The sequence below is a fragment of the Mya arenaria genome, chromosome 14, assembly GCF_026914265.1.
Source record: "Mya arenaria isolate MELC-2E11 chromosome 14, ASM2691426v1".
Classification (NCBI taxonomy): Eukaryota; Metazoa; Mollusca; class Bivalvia; order Myida; family Myidae; genus Mya; species Mya arenaria.
Window position 1 is genome coordinate 16606047 of NC_069135.1, and position 20379 is coordinate 16626425.

At 33.7% G+C, this 20379-nt stretch overlaps 1 protein-coding gene across 1 annotated transcript; it reads right to left on the reverse strand.

Annotated features, from left to right (window-relative positions):
• Positions 1–9352: 9352 nt before the first annotated feature.
• Positions 9353–17780, reverse strand: LOC128215877 (uncharacterized). Its single transcript, XM_052922487.1, has 5 exons — positions 17738–17780; positions 15095–15178; positions 13395–13511; positions 12331–12416; positions 9353–9685 (listed from the first exon to the last, which is right to left on the reverse strand). The coding sequence occupies exons 2-5, from the start codon at positions 15144–15146 to the stop codon at positions 9353–9355; spliced, it is 588 nt and encodes a 195-aa protein (XP_052778447.1). The 5' UTR covers positions 15147–15178; positions 17738–17780.
• Positions 17781–20379: the final 2599 nt, after the last annotated feature.

The window sequence follows — 20379 nt, forward strand, 5'->3', positions numbered from 1 at the left end:
GATATTAATATATCTACCATTTTCTATTGGTATCCATGGTAACAATTTAACATAGAGACAAAGCTAAATTCCTAGGTAAAATATCAAAATATCATTCTCAAAACAATGTTCTTTGTTACACAATTTATAAACCAAACATTTAGAAATATTATACACAGCGCCATCACTGATCATACAATGCTTAACTAGGCTTACTAGGCTTAACAATAAACTTAAAATTTCTAATGTTGTCTATTTACTGATTTAGAAAAACAATCTGATAATCCAAGATCTAAATATGATCAACATATGAATTCGATGATCAATTTACCGCTTTATGAGTATGCAAATTATAAGCAGTATATACGGGGTATTACGAAAGGACGGTTTTCTGGTGACCTGTATCACGTCGAGTTCTGTCCATTTTATTTTTCGGTTTTAAATTGATTTAAATTACAACTCTCTGTCAAATGTCAATACATGGAATGGCTTGCGCGTATGAATATATGTTACGTACTTAAAGAATTCATTTTATTAAGCAAAATAAGAATAAAATGTTTTATATCTCAGCAAAATAAAGAAATGTGGCAATGTGATCTGAGGTGTTCTTTATCAAAGAGTCAAACCTATGATTTGACACTCAATGTCAGGTCATGTTTATGGCAGAGCAACATCATCGTTTGACACTCAATGTCAGTCATGTTTATTGCAGAGCAACATCATCGGTCCAAGGACTGTTCCTTGTAGTACTCCGGAGTCTACGTGTTTGCTCCTTCATGTTGCACCTTCCATCACTACATTTATGTACCCGTCTTTCAAAGAGATAAAAAATAAGCAAGGAGACGCCTAATATCCAGTAATGTGAAATCTTCTGCAGTAGGCGATCATGGGGCATACCATCGAAGATCTTGCTTAAGTCAAGTATAGCATTGTCCAATAGATATTTCTTTCCGAAGAATTTAGGTCATGAAAGGTAACCAGCAACTGTGTTTCAGTAGAGAATCCAGATCTTAAACCATGGTTACAATTTAAGTGATGTCAAGACATTATGTTTTTACGAAATGTTTAAATAGGCTACAGATAATGTGTTCCAATATTTTGCAGGTTACAGAATGTTGGGCTCATTGGTCGATATTTCTCAGCTGTAAGTTTGTCGCCCTTTTTGAACACAAAGGTAATTTAAATGTGTAAGTTTCTTCAATCCAAGGTAACTCCGCCGCTGTTTAAAGAGTATTGAAATACCATGCTCAAGCTTGTTGACAGTTCATTTGCACAGTTCTTTAATAATATATTAGTTATGTTGTCTGGTTCAATTGCTTTCGATGTGTTAATATTTTGAAGTTGTTTCTTTACTCTTTTCGATGTTATCAAGAGGTGAGATGCGTTAGGTAGGAATTTCTATTTAGAGTTCAGGTTTGTTTATTGTACTTCGTAACATAGTGAATACTGATTGGAACTTATCAATCAAAAATTTTGATTTCCCTATAACGTCAGATAACAAGTTACCTTTCTTTTTCAAATGGGCTACATCAATGTTCACAAACGAATCATTTAAGTTTTGAAACAACTGCTTGGGTTGTTATATTAATATTTTTAATGGCGTACCCACAGTGGTCGCCATATACAGATGTACGTACATTATATATATAGATGATTTAGATCTTATTTCTTCACGAAGTGTAAATTGTCAAAATTGAAATACAAAAATGCAAATGTCTTGATTCTTTAATTCCGTAAAGGTTTTGAGTTATGCTTATCCATTCCTTTTTCAACGATCTAGTTCATACGGTCCCATTCAGCCCTGCACAACTCGCGTTTGCATTCCCTTTGATACTATCTAAATCTGCTCCATGATCAAGTTTTCTTAGCTTGTTTATAAAGTCTTGCACTCTTTTAAAAAAAAATATATATTTCGGTTAAGCCATGGTAAGTTTTGATAAATTAGACCGTACATGATTTTAACACTTGCATGGATGCCGTTTATTAAGTCAACCTAAGATCATCTAAGAAATATGCGAGGTCTCTATGGTGACATGACTCGCATAATTATTTTGTCATGGGCTCATTTATTCCTTTTTTTTTTGAAAACAAGTATTCTGTATTAATAACAATACATACAATATCGGAAATACATTCCGTAAAATCGTACTTATTCATTGTAGATTACAAAATTTTGAATCTTAGAACCGAAATACCTTAGATACCAAAAATGGTAACGAAATGGTGTATATATATATATATAGAAAATTAAAAATGTTGTAGCGTCTGAAAGCGAACCAGTTTTACTCTGGTGGTTTTCTCCATCAAGTGCGAAAAACGAATTGGTGAATGATAATATAAATTTTATAATTCGATTATATAATCTGCCGAATCACTGGACAACATTGATCGATAGTCAACACGGAGACAACATTATAGAATCGGATTTGGTCACTTTTTAAATACAATGTGGTTACGTTCAACAAATTCTTTTTTCTTATAACGTTGTTTAATGTTTAGAACACAAGTGGAATTTCTCACCATATATGGTGTTGGGGGTCTTGAAACATAACAAATTAGTGTTATTTTGTTTGCAAATTGTTCAATTGCAAAGGGAGACAATTATACACCTTATAAAACAAATATACGCGAGTAATCTTTCATTGCCACACTGTAGAAATTAGCTACAAATCTATCCCACATGAATGTTTTAGATTATGTACATGTTGTTCGTTTTGGAAGCTCGTTCAAGGGTTTGTGTGTTTGTTAAAGTCTCAGTCATGTAATTTTACAGTAAATTATTGTGATTTTAAATGAAACCGGTTGATTCATCCATGTCATCAAATAATGTCATGATTATATGTTTTTGACCCGGCACAACTTCACCTTTTCATAATCATATATTTAAAGGATCTCATTCAGGATCTCAAAGGAACAAGTTTATTTGTTTCTAATCATTGTAGTATTGTTTTCCCACATTTTTTTATACACTATAAACATTAATTTGCATAATTGAGTGTTTGTTTTTTGTATTTTTAATTGTTTTCTTGATCAGCTTGTTGTGCGTTTACGCTGGCTTCTACTTGTTGTTTTTAGGGAATGTATACGTTCATTTATCGGAACTACGGGCATAGTGAACTAAAGCATCACCATTCCAAATCGCATTACAAACAACTAATTATATGCGGTACTCATTGACTGGCGCGTGTGTATATGAACTGTACTGCTGGCAAAGCTAGCCGATGAAACTATCGCATTACCTATCACATTATCTACGTCAATTTATAAATTATAAAATTACTTCAAAGAATAAGTATTTAAAAAAGCATTGTATAGCCAATTCAATTAGCAACTTTCTTAAAAGCTACACAGTAACAGATCAGCATAAAATTCAAAAACAAGTTAAAGATAACCTTTTTCCCGCAAAAAAATGTACTATGATCGGTTGGATTCCAACGAAAAGACCAAATATTTCCCATGCTCTTACAAATCATTCGACTTGATCATTTTTCTCATTATCATTTCCCTGACGATATGATTCCTTCATACAAGAAAAACAATCACTTGACTAGTCCTACCGCAACGAAAGGTTTTCAGTGTAATGTTTAATTTACAATTTTAGTCTTCAGTTATTAGAACAACGCTAACGACATTTGAACCAATATATTGTATCTATCGATGTTTTATTATCTCTTTTGTTACTGACATTAATGAATTTCGATCGATAACTCTTGAGGTATCTCTTTTATTGTATGTTGGATCTATTTTACAAGGCATTGTTTACAAGTGAAAGCGTAAAATACAAGTACGAATGAGCCAGTTGACTTGTATAACCATGTTACGTCATACTGCAGCTAAAAAAATAATAATGCATGTGACGTGATATAAATTTTACCATTTTGATGGTTAAAAGAAAAATAAATTGGCGTGATAAGAAAAACATAAATATATCACTAGATTTTTAATGCCTACAACAAATCTAGATAAAATACAACTGTAAATGGGTAGCTTTTCAAACTCCAATGATGAAATTACAGTATATTTCATCTTGACGTACCAATGTTGAGCATGTGAAAGCAACGGTTGACACTAATATATTAACATGTGCAAATGTGCTTAAAATTGTGTGAACCAAACTTGGTTTTCGTTAAAATAGTGGGCTTCTTTCACTTTTTCTGTTTGCAATACATATTAAACTATCAGTTTAGCAGCACCGAAGAAGCCCTGAACAGTGTCACTTTGTGGAATCATTTTTTAAACCTTTTGACATAATTTGCAGTGTACTATTTCTTGCCTTGAAATGTAGGTCACCATGTCAGGGAAGTAGTTCCCAGACAGTCCTTAATCACGTATACCAATTATTACACTTATATTATATGTGTGTTAGTGTGTCATAGTGTTATCCTACATTACTTGTGTTGAATAACAATATGGCATTGGAGATTTTAACACTACAATCAAATAACATTTAAAGCGAAAGTGTGAAAAAGAAACAATCTCGTTCTTTTTCAAGTAATGAAAAACCTATGTAAGGCATTTAAATTCCATTCATTTAGTTTGATTCTTATTACAAATGAACCCCTGATCCCAATTTAAGTTTGGTATTTTGAAGGGTTTTAACATAACCCTTTATTTTTTTTGTTTTTATAAAACGTCAGTATTTAAATACGTTAATCATTTCCGAGTAAAGCAAACATTTGATTCAAACTTCTACTGAAACAACCTCACAGAACGCTTTGAAAATAGCCACCCCACAGTTGATATTGTGTTTTTGCCAAATACAATTTAAATGTTTATTTTTTACATATTAGCACTTGAAATAGCCATTACTTGTCAGTCTTAACAGATTTCAGCCTTTAAATGGTTTAAATTAAAATCGTGTCATCAAAACACATGATTTACATTAAATAATGTAAAAGAGTAATTTGACCATGGTGACCTCGATGCCCTTAGTATTTACCGGATATCAAAATCCAATTTGTTTCATATCTAAACGCTGGAAACGGTTTTAAGTACTACTATGATATTTTTCGAAGGCAAAAATGGTAAAGCAACATATATTAATGCAGTTTAGGAAAACCCCGGGTTAACCTTTAATGTTCACATACTACTAAATAAATTTACTTTATATTATATAGACAATTGACCAATTTTCACGCGAAATAGCACTGATTTCTCGTGCTCCACGACCCTCAACGCCTTATATTGGGACATAGTTCCACAAGTGTTCTAAACATTAAACAACGTTAGAAAAAAATAATTAAATGAGTTAAATAAAATTAGTTGAACGTAACCACTGTGTATTCGATAAAGTGACCAAATCCGGTGTACAAACAATGCGGTGAAATTGTTAACAAAAAAGTAGATCAAGTAGATCCAACATGCTCTGCCTGTTTTTGAAATCAAACTCAAAGAACGGAAATTAGCTAATGGTCTGAGATGGTGTAACCATGCTTTACTGTTACGTGTTGATCAAAAGAATTGTTATTGTATGTATGTATGCAAATTTGTCCATGTAGTGGTTATTGTAATTATACGTAGGTATGTTAATCATTCCAGGAACTTGTTATTGTGATTATATGTTTGTATGTAAATCATGTCATGGATAATCTACTACTGCTCGTGTTTCAGAGGCTACTCTACTTTTGCCACATCCTGTTCATTGTTTGCACAAGTTTATACACATCCGCGATGATGAGAAATGTGAATTCGTGGCGCAGCACTCAAAGTATATTAGTTTTTTTTAGAAACAAGGAGGGCTAGGACTGGAATAGCAAAGGCTTTATAGTTAAACATAATTCAACTATGTTCATTTGGTATTTAGTACCAAAATATAGCATAACTGCGATTTAAATAAGAGTCAATTGATACGACACAGCAGAGAGGTATGATTATTTTGCCGGGCTGAAAGTAAGCTGAAACAGTAAAAAATAAAAGAGGAATGATTTAAATGCACCACCGGTTGTTAAGTATTAAACATAATAACACAACTATTAGCCGTGGTCCATATATTTACTTCAAAAAACTATTATATGGCTTACATAGTAAGCCTATGCATGGCTCAAACAAGATAATACTACAGTTTAAATCCTATGTTACTAAATATAAACAACAAGTCTTTAACTCGGCCACATTATTTTTAGAAAGTCAGACGTTTTTCGTGGAATGCACTCAATAGCTAGATTCTTATCAGGCATGTGTAACGTGTATATAACAAAAGGAAATGCTGACTCGGCGAACAGCTTATACAATGTTGAGACTATGGCGAAAGGGTCGTTCAAACTAACATTTTCTATGTGTTATGTATACTCCTAACATTGATATTGAACTATATATGTATATAGTATATATATATGAAAAATTAGTTTGTATTTTTCAGGTGCTATTGCGAGGTCAAACGGCAGTTCCTTACATGGGGATTTAATTATATTTTTATGGATATTGCAAAACAAAACCTAATTTATTTAAATTTACATTTCTGCTAAAATAAATAGATTATTCAAGAGCATTTTCTCTTTTTTTCTTTCTCTCGTTGTTTTCAACGGTGGATAAATTCGAACAGCTACAGTAACCTAAATCTATAAAACAATGAATGCGCAGAAAAAATAGTTCCTTATTTATGGGTTTAATTTCTATATTTTCAAGGGAAAGTATACTTTAAAAACGTATTATAACTGTATTACAACTAGAAAAATACAACTGGAGTTGTGAAAAATTAACAATAACAAGTAAAAAACAAAAATATCGCCACCTACAAAGTTCTCATTATATCTCGCGATAATACGCGATATTAACGTTTGTTAGTCTCGAGTTTTCACATTGGAGAGAAATTCCAGTCAATTTACTTGTTGTGGGTTATGTTGAAGGATCAGTTGGTGTATGAACCATGTTGGAATACGTTGTTGGACAAATCAGCAAGTGCATTGTCAATTCATTGGAAGTTAGCATCGGATGAGACGAGATTGGCGGTGGTTGGTGTAAGGTGTTTAGCAATGGGAACTTTCGCGGAAGGAAAGCCAGAGGACGCGAGAAGACTAAGTGTTGAAATGAGCTCTTTCTTCTAGACGTTGCTTGGTGCACTACAATATGTTATTTTTTTCATTTCCTCGATTACATGTTTTGTTAGATGCTTTATTTTTACCAAATGTCAATTCCAAATTCCGATATAAGTCGTCATCATTGACATTTAATATTTCTTCAACTGTTCCATCTATCATGAAATCAAAATCTACATTAAAATCAATCAAATTATCGTTGCTCATTTTGTTTTAACTGCTTTACTTCAGATTTTAGTTTTGCAGGTTGCTAATAATTTTACTACGATTTCATTGAAAAAAATAGTTACGTAGTAAATATGCCCCGCCTAATAGTATTATTGCGCCCAATGACAGGACAGAAGTATCGGACAAATGCACGCGATTTCGATGGGAAATGCCACTTTATGCAGAACTAATGTGAAATTGATAAACAACAACCATCGTTAAGAAATGAAGTTTTAATGTAAATATATCAGATATGGGTGGATTCAATGATCATTTATAAACTTTCGTCCGTGTATTTAAACAGCGATTTCAATATTATGACACGAACGTGTTTGTAAACACACCCAAGTATAGTTCTTCTGAACATTTAACTTTTTTATTTAGCTGTGCGTAAAACATGGATACAAATAATGGGGTTATTTTGATTTACACTTAGGTATTAGGATAAGAAATCCCCGTGCGCTTGTTTCAAATATAGAAATTATTGAAGCGCAAAGTGGAACACTTAATGTTATTAATTATGTACTGTTTTAAATGCATGTTAAAGCCGTTATGATGGTGACAAAACACTTAGTTGAACTTATGTATTTTAGGCAAACTGCAAACGAAAACAATCTTATGTTATTCAGTGTATATATAAAACTTTTTAGATTTGATATAACTTTTAATAGATAGTTTGGACACATCACATTTAACATTTTAAATCATAAATTCTTTAAAGATTAGCCAAGTATTTAAATTATTTAATTGGATAAATATTTTACTAACTGCTGTTTTATATCCTTCATGGATAAAGCCATTAAATTTTGTTTCTCAAGAAATTACATATGCACCTATATTATTATTGGTACTATTTTGATCAGTTTCTGGCCACTTTATAATTATAATACATCAATTTCATTGCATACATATAAAACTTTACCTAGTTCGGTAAGTTTTTCAATGAAAGCTGTTGCTAGAGCTTATCTTTGCACTCTGAAAATCCAAGGAAGTCTGCACGGATTGCTTGGCCTTGAACATATCGGACACACAGAGCAGTAGGGTAAAAATGGGACTCTCGCGGCCATGTTTGGCGATTTCCCGCGTTAGCGGCCATGTTTGGCGATTTCCCGCGTTAGCGGCCATGGGACTCTCGCGGCGATATTTGACGTTTCCCGCGTTATCAGCCATATTTAGCGATTTCGCGCGTTAGCGGTCATATTTGGCGATTTCCCGCTCTTAGCGGTTATGTTTAACCATTGTTTGAAATCCAAGACAAAGGGTCATTGTTTTTTAGGAAATCGTTAGTAGCATAAAACCTGAAACTTAAAAACTTAGATTATCAGTATTAATCTTTTTGCGATTGAAGTTGGCAGCCATTGTTTTACCGGCTAATATGAGTTATAATTTGACACCATATGACTCAAACAGGAGAATGTTTGATTCCTTTTGGGATGAGAATGGAACTATGCTACCTTGGATCACCGATTTTGAAGCAATTTCCATATACGAATGGTTGCGAGATAGTCATAGACATATGAAAGATTTATTAAGAAGTACCAATTTTCAAACCATAGTTGATCAGTACAATAGCCATCAAGAGATTGAGGAATTTCCGGATAGATGTAAATTCACTTCCTTTTTAACCGTATATACAGGACTTAAAGACGAGCCCATAGTACGAGAATAATCAACGTCCAAGACATATTTTTTTTTTTTATTGTCAATAGTGGTTTATAACAAACCGAACAAATTGGATATTGTAAATCTGTGCTTATACAATTGTCTGAAGTGTTTAAAAAATACAAAAAATGGCTCAAGCTCAGATACGTTTTTCTAACGAGTTGCAGACATATTTGAGAGGTTTTGGTTTTGAAAATGTCTCTTGGTTACCAATAAGAAGGGAAATTACATGCACACTTGGTGATAAATTTGTCATAGTTGTGAAAGAGAGACAGCGACGCATTAAAATAATATTTAAAAAGGGTCACCAAAGTTTTCAATTACCATTTGATATTTTTGAAACTCTCTGTGATATGAAGGAAAGTGTTCAGTTGTTGGCTTCATTCTTACACGGACAGTCGAAATGACAACTTTAAAACTATTAGAGTTTGAATATAGTTCTCCAAGCATGCTATTCTATCAAGACAGATTTAAAACGTTCGACATGTGGTCACCTCAAATAAAACCAAACAAGTTCCAATTATCTTCAGCAGGATTTTATTATACTGGCAGAAATGACACAGTAGAGTGTTTTTCTTGCGGTTTGCGATTACATCAGTGGCAGAAAGGAGACGAGTCGTTGTTAGAACATAGAACACATTCTCCAAGTTGTTTATTTCTGAACATAATTGGACATAATAAAAACGACATTTCATGGCAGCATAAGGACACCCGATCTTCGTCCTCCAATGACTCATCCCGAGCACCATGGACGTGGACCGAACCTCTGGCGGGTTTTCAATATGGCGATATCCCGGGATGATCTGAAAATTCAAATTTTTCCGTTATAATTTTTCCGTTACCATATGTAACTATAAAAGACATACAACATAGCACAAACATTCAGTGTTTCATCGACATTTGATGTGATCATATCGCAGCAGAGAAACTTAACATGGATTGCAGTGAACTATCTCAAGATATTTATGAAAATGAGCATTGTGACTCCAAAACGAATGTTATGGACACTACAGAGATTTATACTTCAGTTTCTACAAGTGTCACGCTAATGAAATCGTATTTTCACTTTGTATATTCCAAGGCACTGTGTGGGGTTATAGGTATGGTGACTAGACAACTTTGCTATGGTTGCCAGATGGATCTCCCATCTCAAAAAGATCACGATTGTATCATGGATACAGACCCTGATGATGATGAACATAAAATAGAACGTTACTTTAGTGACATGCTAAACGCAGTTAATGAAAAAAATATACTACAAAGTTGGGAAGAAATTGTGCGCATTTCAAACATTCCCTCTGAAATGATTGATTTACACAAACTTTTGCTAGAGAGCAATGACTATCTACAGATAATGAAAACCGAGCGGTGGTGTGAAAAAATGAAAAGAATGGTGTTGACAATCAATCGCATAGAAGATCGACTGTTTCGTCCATCACGTTGAGCTAAAGAATATTCACAACACAACAAAATGGACATATTATGCAATGTTGTATGTGTTTTACTGCATTTTTTCTTCAAAAGAAGAATTCATGAGAAATTAAGAACTCTGGCATTGTGTGGCGTAAAATGACTTGTTATATTTATTACTTCACGAATTTCCTTTTTGCATGTTTCAAATAAATTTTTAATTCGCTTTATGTACATGTATGTCATTGTATGTATATGCGTGTGTGATCATATGCTGACTTATTTTATACATGTTTAGTTTCAAATAAATGTATTTATATCTATACATGTTTTCATTTCCTTGCTTTAGTTTAATTAACAACCCATGTGCCCCATAATATAAACTACTTACAACAATGATCATGTTTATTCATGGATAAAACATAGAAGGAACATATCCTATCACAATATTATTTCGATTCTAAAAACGCAGGCAGCTTTTTGGGTGCAAAAAAGTTACACAGGATATTAAACCAAAACTATCCAAGAGTACTTATTTCATACAGAAATGGCTCAACAATCAAGATTCGTATGCCATTCAACGTCAAGTGAGACATACATCTAAAAGACCACGTGTTGAAGTGGCGGGTATGAACGATCAGGGTGATATGGATTTAATGGCAGTTGATAACATTGCTAAATACAATGATGGAGTTAAATACCTACTCATTGTTATAGATATATTTTCACGTTTTCTATCCGTTCGACCCATAGTTAATAAAAAATCTAACACGGTATTGTCAGCAATCAAGGATATTCTTAGTGTTCTTAAGTTTAAAAAGTTAAGAACGGACCGAGGTTCTGAATTTATCAATCGTGAATTAAAAGCGTTTATGCAAAAGAAGAGAGTTTACTTGTTTAATACACAAAGCACCGCTAAAGCAAACTATGCAGAGCGAGTCATTCGTACCCTTCGCGGTATGATATTTAGAATGTTAAGATATCAGCGAAATTATAGATATATAGATCACCTTCAAGATATTGTAAATAGTTACAATAATTCCCCTCATCCGAGTTTGGATGGATTAGCACCAAGTGATGTTACAAAGAAAACGAGACACAACTTTGGAGTAAAATGTATCTAAAACCTAAAAAATTCCCCAAAACGCCTCCTCGCTTTAAATATAAAATTGGTGATTTGGTTAGATTAAGTTACACGAAACATCCCTTTAGAACAGCTTATCAACAACAAAATACTACAGAAGTTTTTAAAATAAAGAGCAAGATTTTCAAACAAGGTTTTCCATTGTATAAGATCATAGACTTGAATAAAGAACCAATATCAGGTTATGTGAATCAAAATGAAATAATTCCTGTTGATAAAAATGCAGACAGTCTTTGGTATGTTGATAAAGTTTTAAAAAAGAGAAAAGTCAACGGGAAATTAGAGTATTATGTTCGATGGGAAGGATTCCTAAAATCATTTGATAGTTGGATTAATGCTGATCAAGTTCAACAACTATAATAATGGAACGTTATGTGTTTGTGAGAGCAATGAAATCAATTATATTTTTATTGATAATAAACCGTATAGCTTTAAAGTGCAGTTGAAGTTACCACTTCATTTTGATGGATATTGGAAAGTAGCTTTAAAAGAAATCTGTTTACAAACAGGCTATAAAGTTAAAAAGAAGGATTTAACTGACACCATATTTATTTATTCGAATATATCTAAAGAAAGCAATGTAAATGGCAGTGAACATGCATTACTGAGAAGAGTGGGGAAAAAAAACGATAAAAAATGGAGTTATGTGTTTGATACTCCATTTTATTTACCATTAAATAAAACAGAGTTTCAGGAAATGGAATTTGATATAAAGACAGTAGACAACAATTTTGCAACATTTGTTAATTCACTGGTCTATCTCACATTTCACTTCAAACGTTACTCATTTTACCTTAATTATGAATCGCTCTAAGTTGTATGTACCAAACCCAGAAAAATGGATTAATTACTTTAAACAAAATAAATCACAGATTGGGAAAGGCTTTGCCATACCTCATAAGGCTTCCGCAGAGAGCAGTGACTTGACATTGAACGTGACTTCCCCCACACAGCAAATTGTAAATCAAGCGAAAAGCGAACTGAAACGAGAAGGTATAAAAACACCTGAAGTATCATCTTTTTCGCATACATCATCCAATCAGTCAAACGTTAAGGGTTCAATCAAAAAGGTAAAACAACACAGAAAGACAGCGAAAATAGATCAAAATACCACCAAAATAAACGTTAAAAAAGGATTAAAAAAACTTGAAAAAGGCACCAAAATCCGTGAAAAAGACATCAAAAACTACAGAAAAAAACTTTTAAAAAAGGTGCTACAAAAGTGAACAGAAAAACTTTAAGACCAGCCCAGGACATATTCACTTCATACTTTTTACAAGATGGATTTTCTGAGGGTGTTCCAAATGAACTATTATTATTTGATTTACCACCTACACAAGTTGCTGTCAGTGATGTGCATAACCAAGAAATTCGACCTTTATCACAAGTGTCAGATGATACTCCTATCGAGTTCCAAATAAGTGGACAAAATTCAATGGACGATCTCGATCTTCGAGGAACACAATTATGTGTGAAATTAAAAGTTACAAATCCAGATGGTAGTGATATCACAAGTGCTAAAGTGGGACCTGTAAATTTATTCTTACAAGCATTATTTTCAGCCACTAAAGTCTCATTACAAAACAAAGCTGTAATTTCTTCAAATTACAATCCATATAATGCAATGATTCACACTTTGTTACACAGCGGTCATGATGCTAGCCATTCGCAATTATCATCTCAATTATATATTAAAGATGATAATGACAGTACTGGAGCAGCTGTTACGGATGCCAGCGCTGGTAATAATGGTCTCTTTTTAAGATCAGGATATATTAAAGGCTCCAAGATTCTGGAGCTTCAAGGACCAATATATCACAGTTTATTTACTGTTAAATGCTATTTACTAAATCAAGTTGATATCAAATTGAAATTATACCGAAGCTCTCCAGCATTTTGTTTGTCAGCAGGGGATGCATCTCCCAACTATAAAATAAAGATTATAGACATTTACTTACTAGCAAAGAAGGTAAGAGTCAATCCAGCTCTTATTGTAGCCCATGCAGAGTTGTTGAAAAACAGCACAGCTAAATATCCATTTGACAGAGTAGAGTGTCGATCACAAAGTCTTGCTGCTGGAAGTACAATGTTTACATGGGATAATTTGTTTCAAGGACAAAAAACAAACAAAGTAGTTGTGGCATTTGTAAAATCAAAGGCTTTATCTGGTGATTATAAATCCAATCCATTGCATTTCTTAAACTGTAACATTCAAAGCATATGTTTATATGTGGATGGTGTTCCAGTGTGGGGTAGCCCATTTAAATTAAATTTTGATGCATCTGAAGGGCAATCTTTTATGAGAGCCTACACAAACATGTTTCTAACAAATGGTCAGTGGGGCAAAAACTCAGGACTGGATATAAATAGAGAGGACTTTGTCAAATCATCAACACTTTTTTCGTTTCAGTTAGAACCAAACTTTTTGGATGACAACACATTTCTTTCTCTTGTTAAAACAGGCAATGTGCGTTTAGAGGTTCAGTTTAAGACATCATTGACAGATACAACAAGTTGTATTGTACATAGTAGCTCTCCTGCCTTTTTTCAAATCAATTCACAAAGAGACATAATTACAGAATGAATACATCCCAAATTCAGTGTTGTTTAGATTGTTTCCCTTTGCTAAGAAAGTCTGTACTTGGTGTTTATGCAGCAAATGAACTTCCTACAGAAATGAATATTCCATGTGGATTTATAGCAAATACAGATGATCATACAAATACAGGAAGGCATTGGTGTGCCCTTTACTTTCCAAACTCTACCACCATAGAATATTTTGATAGTTATGGAATGCCTGTCAACTACTTTAATGACTATTTCCCTCAATACACATCAAATTTTTCATCACTTATAACAAATTCAAAGCAATTACAAAGTTTGTATAGTGATGTGTGTGGAATGTACTGTTTATTTTTCTTGATTCATAGATTGAATGGTGTATTGTTTTATGATATTGTAAATATGTTTTCCAATGATGTTCATAGTAATGATTTATGTGTATATAATTATGTCAGTAGCATGTTTAATAACTGTGTACACAATTAATGTGATTTTAACCAATCATGTAGAGCATTAATAAAAAATGTATAACTACATTAAAAGTGTTGTTGTTTTTCAATCTTAAGATCATTTATATTGCTGAAGTCTTCGTATTAACATCATGGCAAACACTGTTGTGAAATTTGAAAGCCCAGCTACTTGCATTATAGCTGGAGCGAGTGGAAGCGGAAAATCTACCTTTCTTTTTGAACTTTTAAGAGTGCAAATTCCATGTTTAATGATGCTCCAAGAAAAATTACATACTGTTATTCAACTTATCAACCATTATATGACAGCATGAAAACACATGTGCAAAACATAGAATTCTTTGAAGATTTACCATCTAAAGAATATATGGATCTTTGGGCATACGACTCTGGATTTAAGATTTTAGTCATTAATGATTTAGTGCAAAAGGCTTCAAAAAGTATTGACATTGTGAACTTATTTACGATTTATAGTCACCACAAAAAAATTCAGTGTTTTTTGTGGTACAAAATCCGTTTTCTGGAGGAAAGTATTTCCGAACTATCAGTCTGAATAGTCATTACTTTGTATTGTTTAATAACCAGAGAGACCAACAGAGAAGCAACACAAAACAAATACTCTTACTTACTCGTTGATGTAAGCCCACATTCAAACAAGTTGTATAAATTGCGCACCAACATATTTCCCTCTCAGACGTTGATTGTCTTTCGACCTGAAAAAAATATGACTGAAAAAATGGAAAAGGAAAAGTATTTTTTAAAATTTCTCTTAAACACGAGTGAAAATCAATAAAAAATGCTGATAAAAGCATTAACAAAATCACAAATGAGTGTTATTGTGGAAGTGGTTTACAATATTCTCATTGGAAATCTAAAAATTTCTGACAATATCAAAAAGTCATTGAAAAGATATAGGAATGTCATTCGTAAGTTTGTGGTAAAAGGGCTATCACAAAAAAAAGAGGAGAGCTCTCCTCCTAAAAATTTTTAAGCAATTTATTTTATTAATACAACCTTGTGAGTCATGCATGGCTCAAGAACTAGTATTGATTTCAAAATCAAAATATGAACAAATGAGGAAGGAAATTACAACAAGAGCTGTCACAGTCTGTGACGAATGCCCCCGAATGTGACATTGACCTACGAACATGGTCAGTATATGAAAAGTTGATCTTGCCTTTACGTGTCAAATACATATGGCAAGTTATTTTAAATTGCCTCTGAACATAATAAAATACCACCCATACTTGACAACCTACACTGTTATGTCCTTATATTCAGAATTCCCTTGTGAATAAACACTTAGTGTATCTTTCAGCTTAGAGGTAGGGACACGGGTCTTGCACACGACACGTCGTCTTCGTATGTGGAACACATGTAGCAAGTGATTTTAAAATCTGTCCATACAAGGGAAAGTAACAGCCCTGACACGACAACCTACACTCTATGTCCTTATATGCAGCACTCCATTGTGAATAAACACTATGTGTGACCTTGACCGTTGAGGCAGGGACACGGGTCTTGCACGCGACACGTCGTCTTCGTATGTGGAACACATGTGGCAAGTTATTTTAAAATCTGTCCATACAAGAGAAAGTTACAGCCCGGACACGACAACCTATACTCTATGTCCTTATATGCAGTACTCCATTGTGAATAAACACTAAGTGTGACCTTGACCTTTGAGGTAGGGACACGGGTCTTGCACGCGACACGTCGTCTTCGTATGTGGAACACATGTGGCAAGTTATTTTAAAATCTGTCCATACAAGAGAAAGTTACAGCCCGGACACGACAACCTATACTCTATGTCCTTATATGCAGCACTCCATTGTGAATAAACACTAAGTGTGACCTTGACCTTTGAGGTAGGGACACGGGTCTTGCACGCAACACGTCGTCTTGGTATGTGGAACACATGTGGCAAGTTATTTTAAAATCTGTCCATACAAGAGAAAGTTACAGCCCGGACACGACAACCTATACTCTATGTCCTTATTTGCAGTACTCCATTGTGAATAAACACTAAGTGTGACCTTGACCTTTGAGGTAGGGACACGGGTCTTGCACGCGACACGTCGACTTGGTATGTGGTACACATGTGGCCAGTTATTTTAAAATCTGTCCTTACAAGAGAAAGTTACAGCCCGGACACGACAACCTATACTCTATGTCATTGTATGCAGCACTCCATTGTGAATAAACACTATGTGTGACCTTGACCTTTGAGGCAGGGACACGGGTCTTGCACGCGACACGTCGTCTTCGTATGTGGAACACATGTGGCAAGTTATTTTAAAATATGTCCATACAAGAGAAAGTTACAGCCCGGACACGACAACCTATACTCTATGTCCTTATATGCAGCACTCCACTGTGAATAAACACTAAGTGTGACCTTGACCTTTGAGGTAGGAACACGAGTCTTGCACGCCACACGTCGTCTTGGTATGTGGAACACATGTGGCAAGTTATTTTAAAATCTGTCCATACAAGGGAAAGTTACAGAGCCGGACGGACGGACGGACGGACGGCCGGTGCGATTTTAATATGCCCACCTTCGGGGGCATAAAAAAGTGATAACAATAACCAGTTTCATCATAAAAAATTGGAACAATCATCAATACATAATAAATTGAACGATGATACAAGAGATATTAAGGATACTTCACATCAAAAAGGAGGACAACTTTTAAATCCAAAAAAAAAAAAGTTTGTAAAACGATCAAATGTTGTTTTTGAAAAAGCATGGCCTACTACAAAAGATTTTTTAGAAACAAAAGGTCGTAAAAGAACAACTACAAAGACAGAACAATCACCAAAGAAAAAAATGAAAATTGAGCTTAAAAAGACAAAAGCTATTGTTAGGAAAAAAAAACAACCCAAGAAAAGTGGATCGTTTACAATGAATAAGCGGGAAAAGGTAGAATATTTAAAGCATTTCTGACTTGAAGTGGGATCAGTTTAACATAAACCTTCAAACATGGATGATCAAAGTTTTAGTGATTACCTTACTTCAAAATTTGCACATGAATATGAGGAATATCAGAGACAAAAAAGGATAAAATTGGATTCAAAAATATTTGAGTGTGATACTTGTGGAAAACACTTTAAGAACAAGACTTCTTTGATATCTCATGCACTCACACACAAAAGTTTTTACAATTGTGAAGTTTGTGGAGACAAATTTAAAAGAAAAGATTATCTTAAAAAACACTTGTCTAGAAAACATCAACAAACTGGTGGAAAAATAACTCCATATAATCAAATACCTCCAAGCAGCGACACCCAAAGCTCCTCTTCAGCAAGCAATGTCATACAACACCACTCTCTCCAAGTCCGCACCCTCAGAACGAGCACAGCTACAGTCAGCTATCTACACCATCTTCGATTGCAAGAACACCGCTCTCTCCAAGTCCGCACCTTCAAAATGAACACAACTACAGTCAATTATCTACACCATCTTCGACTGCAAGAACACCATCATCAACACCAACTTCCACTGCAAGAACACCATCATCTACACCAACTTCCACTGCAAGAACACCATCATCTACAACAATGGACCACAGTTATGAACATGCTATTAATGAAAACATTCAAGATTTCACCATACAACCAAATCAACATGAACAATATGATTTGTTGGCATTTTTTGCCAATGCCAATAAAAACATTCACAATATTTTAGAAAAATGACTTCAGTTGTATCATATTAAATGGTATTTATCAGTGCAGGTTGAGCTAGTGAAACACACAAAAGATGGAGACAATACATCAACTCCACATTTTAGATCTAAGAGTTATAGAAGTTTAAATTTGATAGCATTTGATGAAAACAAATGAAGCATTTCAAAAAATATTTGAAAGTTTTCAAAATTACATAAGAGAAAGCTCTGGGTGGGTTCTCAAACAAGTATTAAGTATAACTGTGCACACTGTGAAATATTCTCCAGTGTCCGGATCTAGTTTTGTAGAGCTACCAAAGCATCTTATTAACTATCAAAGTTTACTAAACATAAGAAATCTTGACCAAAAGTGCTTTCTATGGTGTTGTTTAGCATCTCTTCATCCCTTGGATTCCCCTCTGGTGAGTGATTATGAACAATTTGAAAATGAATTAAACACAAAAGGTCTGCTGTTTCCAATGTCATTGAATCAAATAAATCAATTTGAGAAGCAAAACCCATTTTTGTCTGTAAATGTGTTTACTTTTGAAGACAATGATGTTCTTCCACTACGCATTACAAATTGCCAAAACAGACTCCATCATATTGACTTATTGCTTTTGCAATCAGAAAACAGTTCACATTATGTGCTTATAAAAACATAAACAGGTTTCTTAGACATGGTAAGAAAGGACATCATGCATATTACTATTGTCGATATTGCCTCCATGGATTTAGTAAACAAAGTTTATTAGATGATCACCTTTCATACTGTCAAGTCCATGATGCTCAAAAAATTGAACTTCCATCAGGAGCAGACTGCTTTCTTGAATTTAAAGATTATGAAAAAAACACTGCGTGTCCCGGACTTATGTTATTGTGGCTGATTTTGAAACATTAAATAAACCAATAGAGACTAACAACCAAACAGCTTCAACAACAAAAAATCAATTGTTAGAATCCTGTTCCTTTGGATATAAAGTTATTTCAACTGATTCAAAATTAACCAAAGATACTGTTCTCTACAGAAGTCCAGATGCACCCAAAAAATTGTTAGAATGTCTTTTACGAAAAAGTCATGAAATACAGCAACATATGCAAAATATCAAACCCTTAGTTTTAAAGGAAAGTGAAGAAAAACAGTTCGAACAAGCAAACACATGTTGTTAAGGAAAAGAAAGCAAGACATCATGATCACACAACTGGGAAATACCTAGGAGTTGCACATATGAATTGTAATTTACAATGTAAACAACCCAGTTTCATCCCAGTCATCTTCCACAATCTTAAAAATTTTGATGGTCACTTGCTTTTTCAAAGCATTGGTACATTTAAAAATTATAAAATCAATTGCATCCCACAGTCAGTTTTAGTATTGGAAATCTTAGGTTCATTGACTCTTTGGGTTTTCTCCCTTCATCTCTTGAGACCCTTGTAGATAACTTAGCTCAAAATGGTCCACAGTCTTTCCATCACTTTCATTCAGAAATCAAAGATCATGGAAACCTCCTGCTAAGAAAGGGGGTCTATCCTTATGAGTTCATGACTGACTGGGATAAATTTGAAGATGCTGATCTTCCAGCAATAGAGAATTTTTACTCTTCATTGACTGAGGAAAATATATCAAAAGAAGACTATGAACATGCAAAGCAAGTATATCAAACATTTAATCTAAAAAGTCTTGGAGAATACCATGATCTCTATCTAAAAACAGACATATTGTTATTAGCTGATGTTTTTGAAAATGTTCGTGATATGTCACTGAAGTGTTATGGTTTAGACACTTGTCACTTTTACACCAGTCCGGGATTGAGCTGGCAGGCAATGTTGAAAATGACTGAAGAAGTAAAAAGTCTTTTTTTCGGCCTCATTTTCATATCTCTCATCCAAAACACAGGTATCTAAGATAACGGTGGATACCATCATATAAACATATATTGAGCAGTTCAGAGTAAAGATTAACATGATGAAAAGTTACTTACCAAAAATTTTGTTTACTTTCAGGAAAAACCATGGAAAATCTTCGAAAGCATCGGTCCGTAGAACTTGTTCATACAGAAAAACGACTACAGAAGGTGTCATCCAAACCCACTTATAAGATGCACCGGATTTTTTCTGAAGACCTTGTTGTTGTTGAATTAAGTCGCAAAACAATTAAATTAAATAAACCAATTTTTGTTGGAATGATTATCCTTGATTTGTCAAAATATACCATGTACGATTTTTATTATAATCATTTGAAAAAT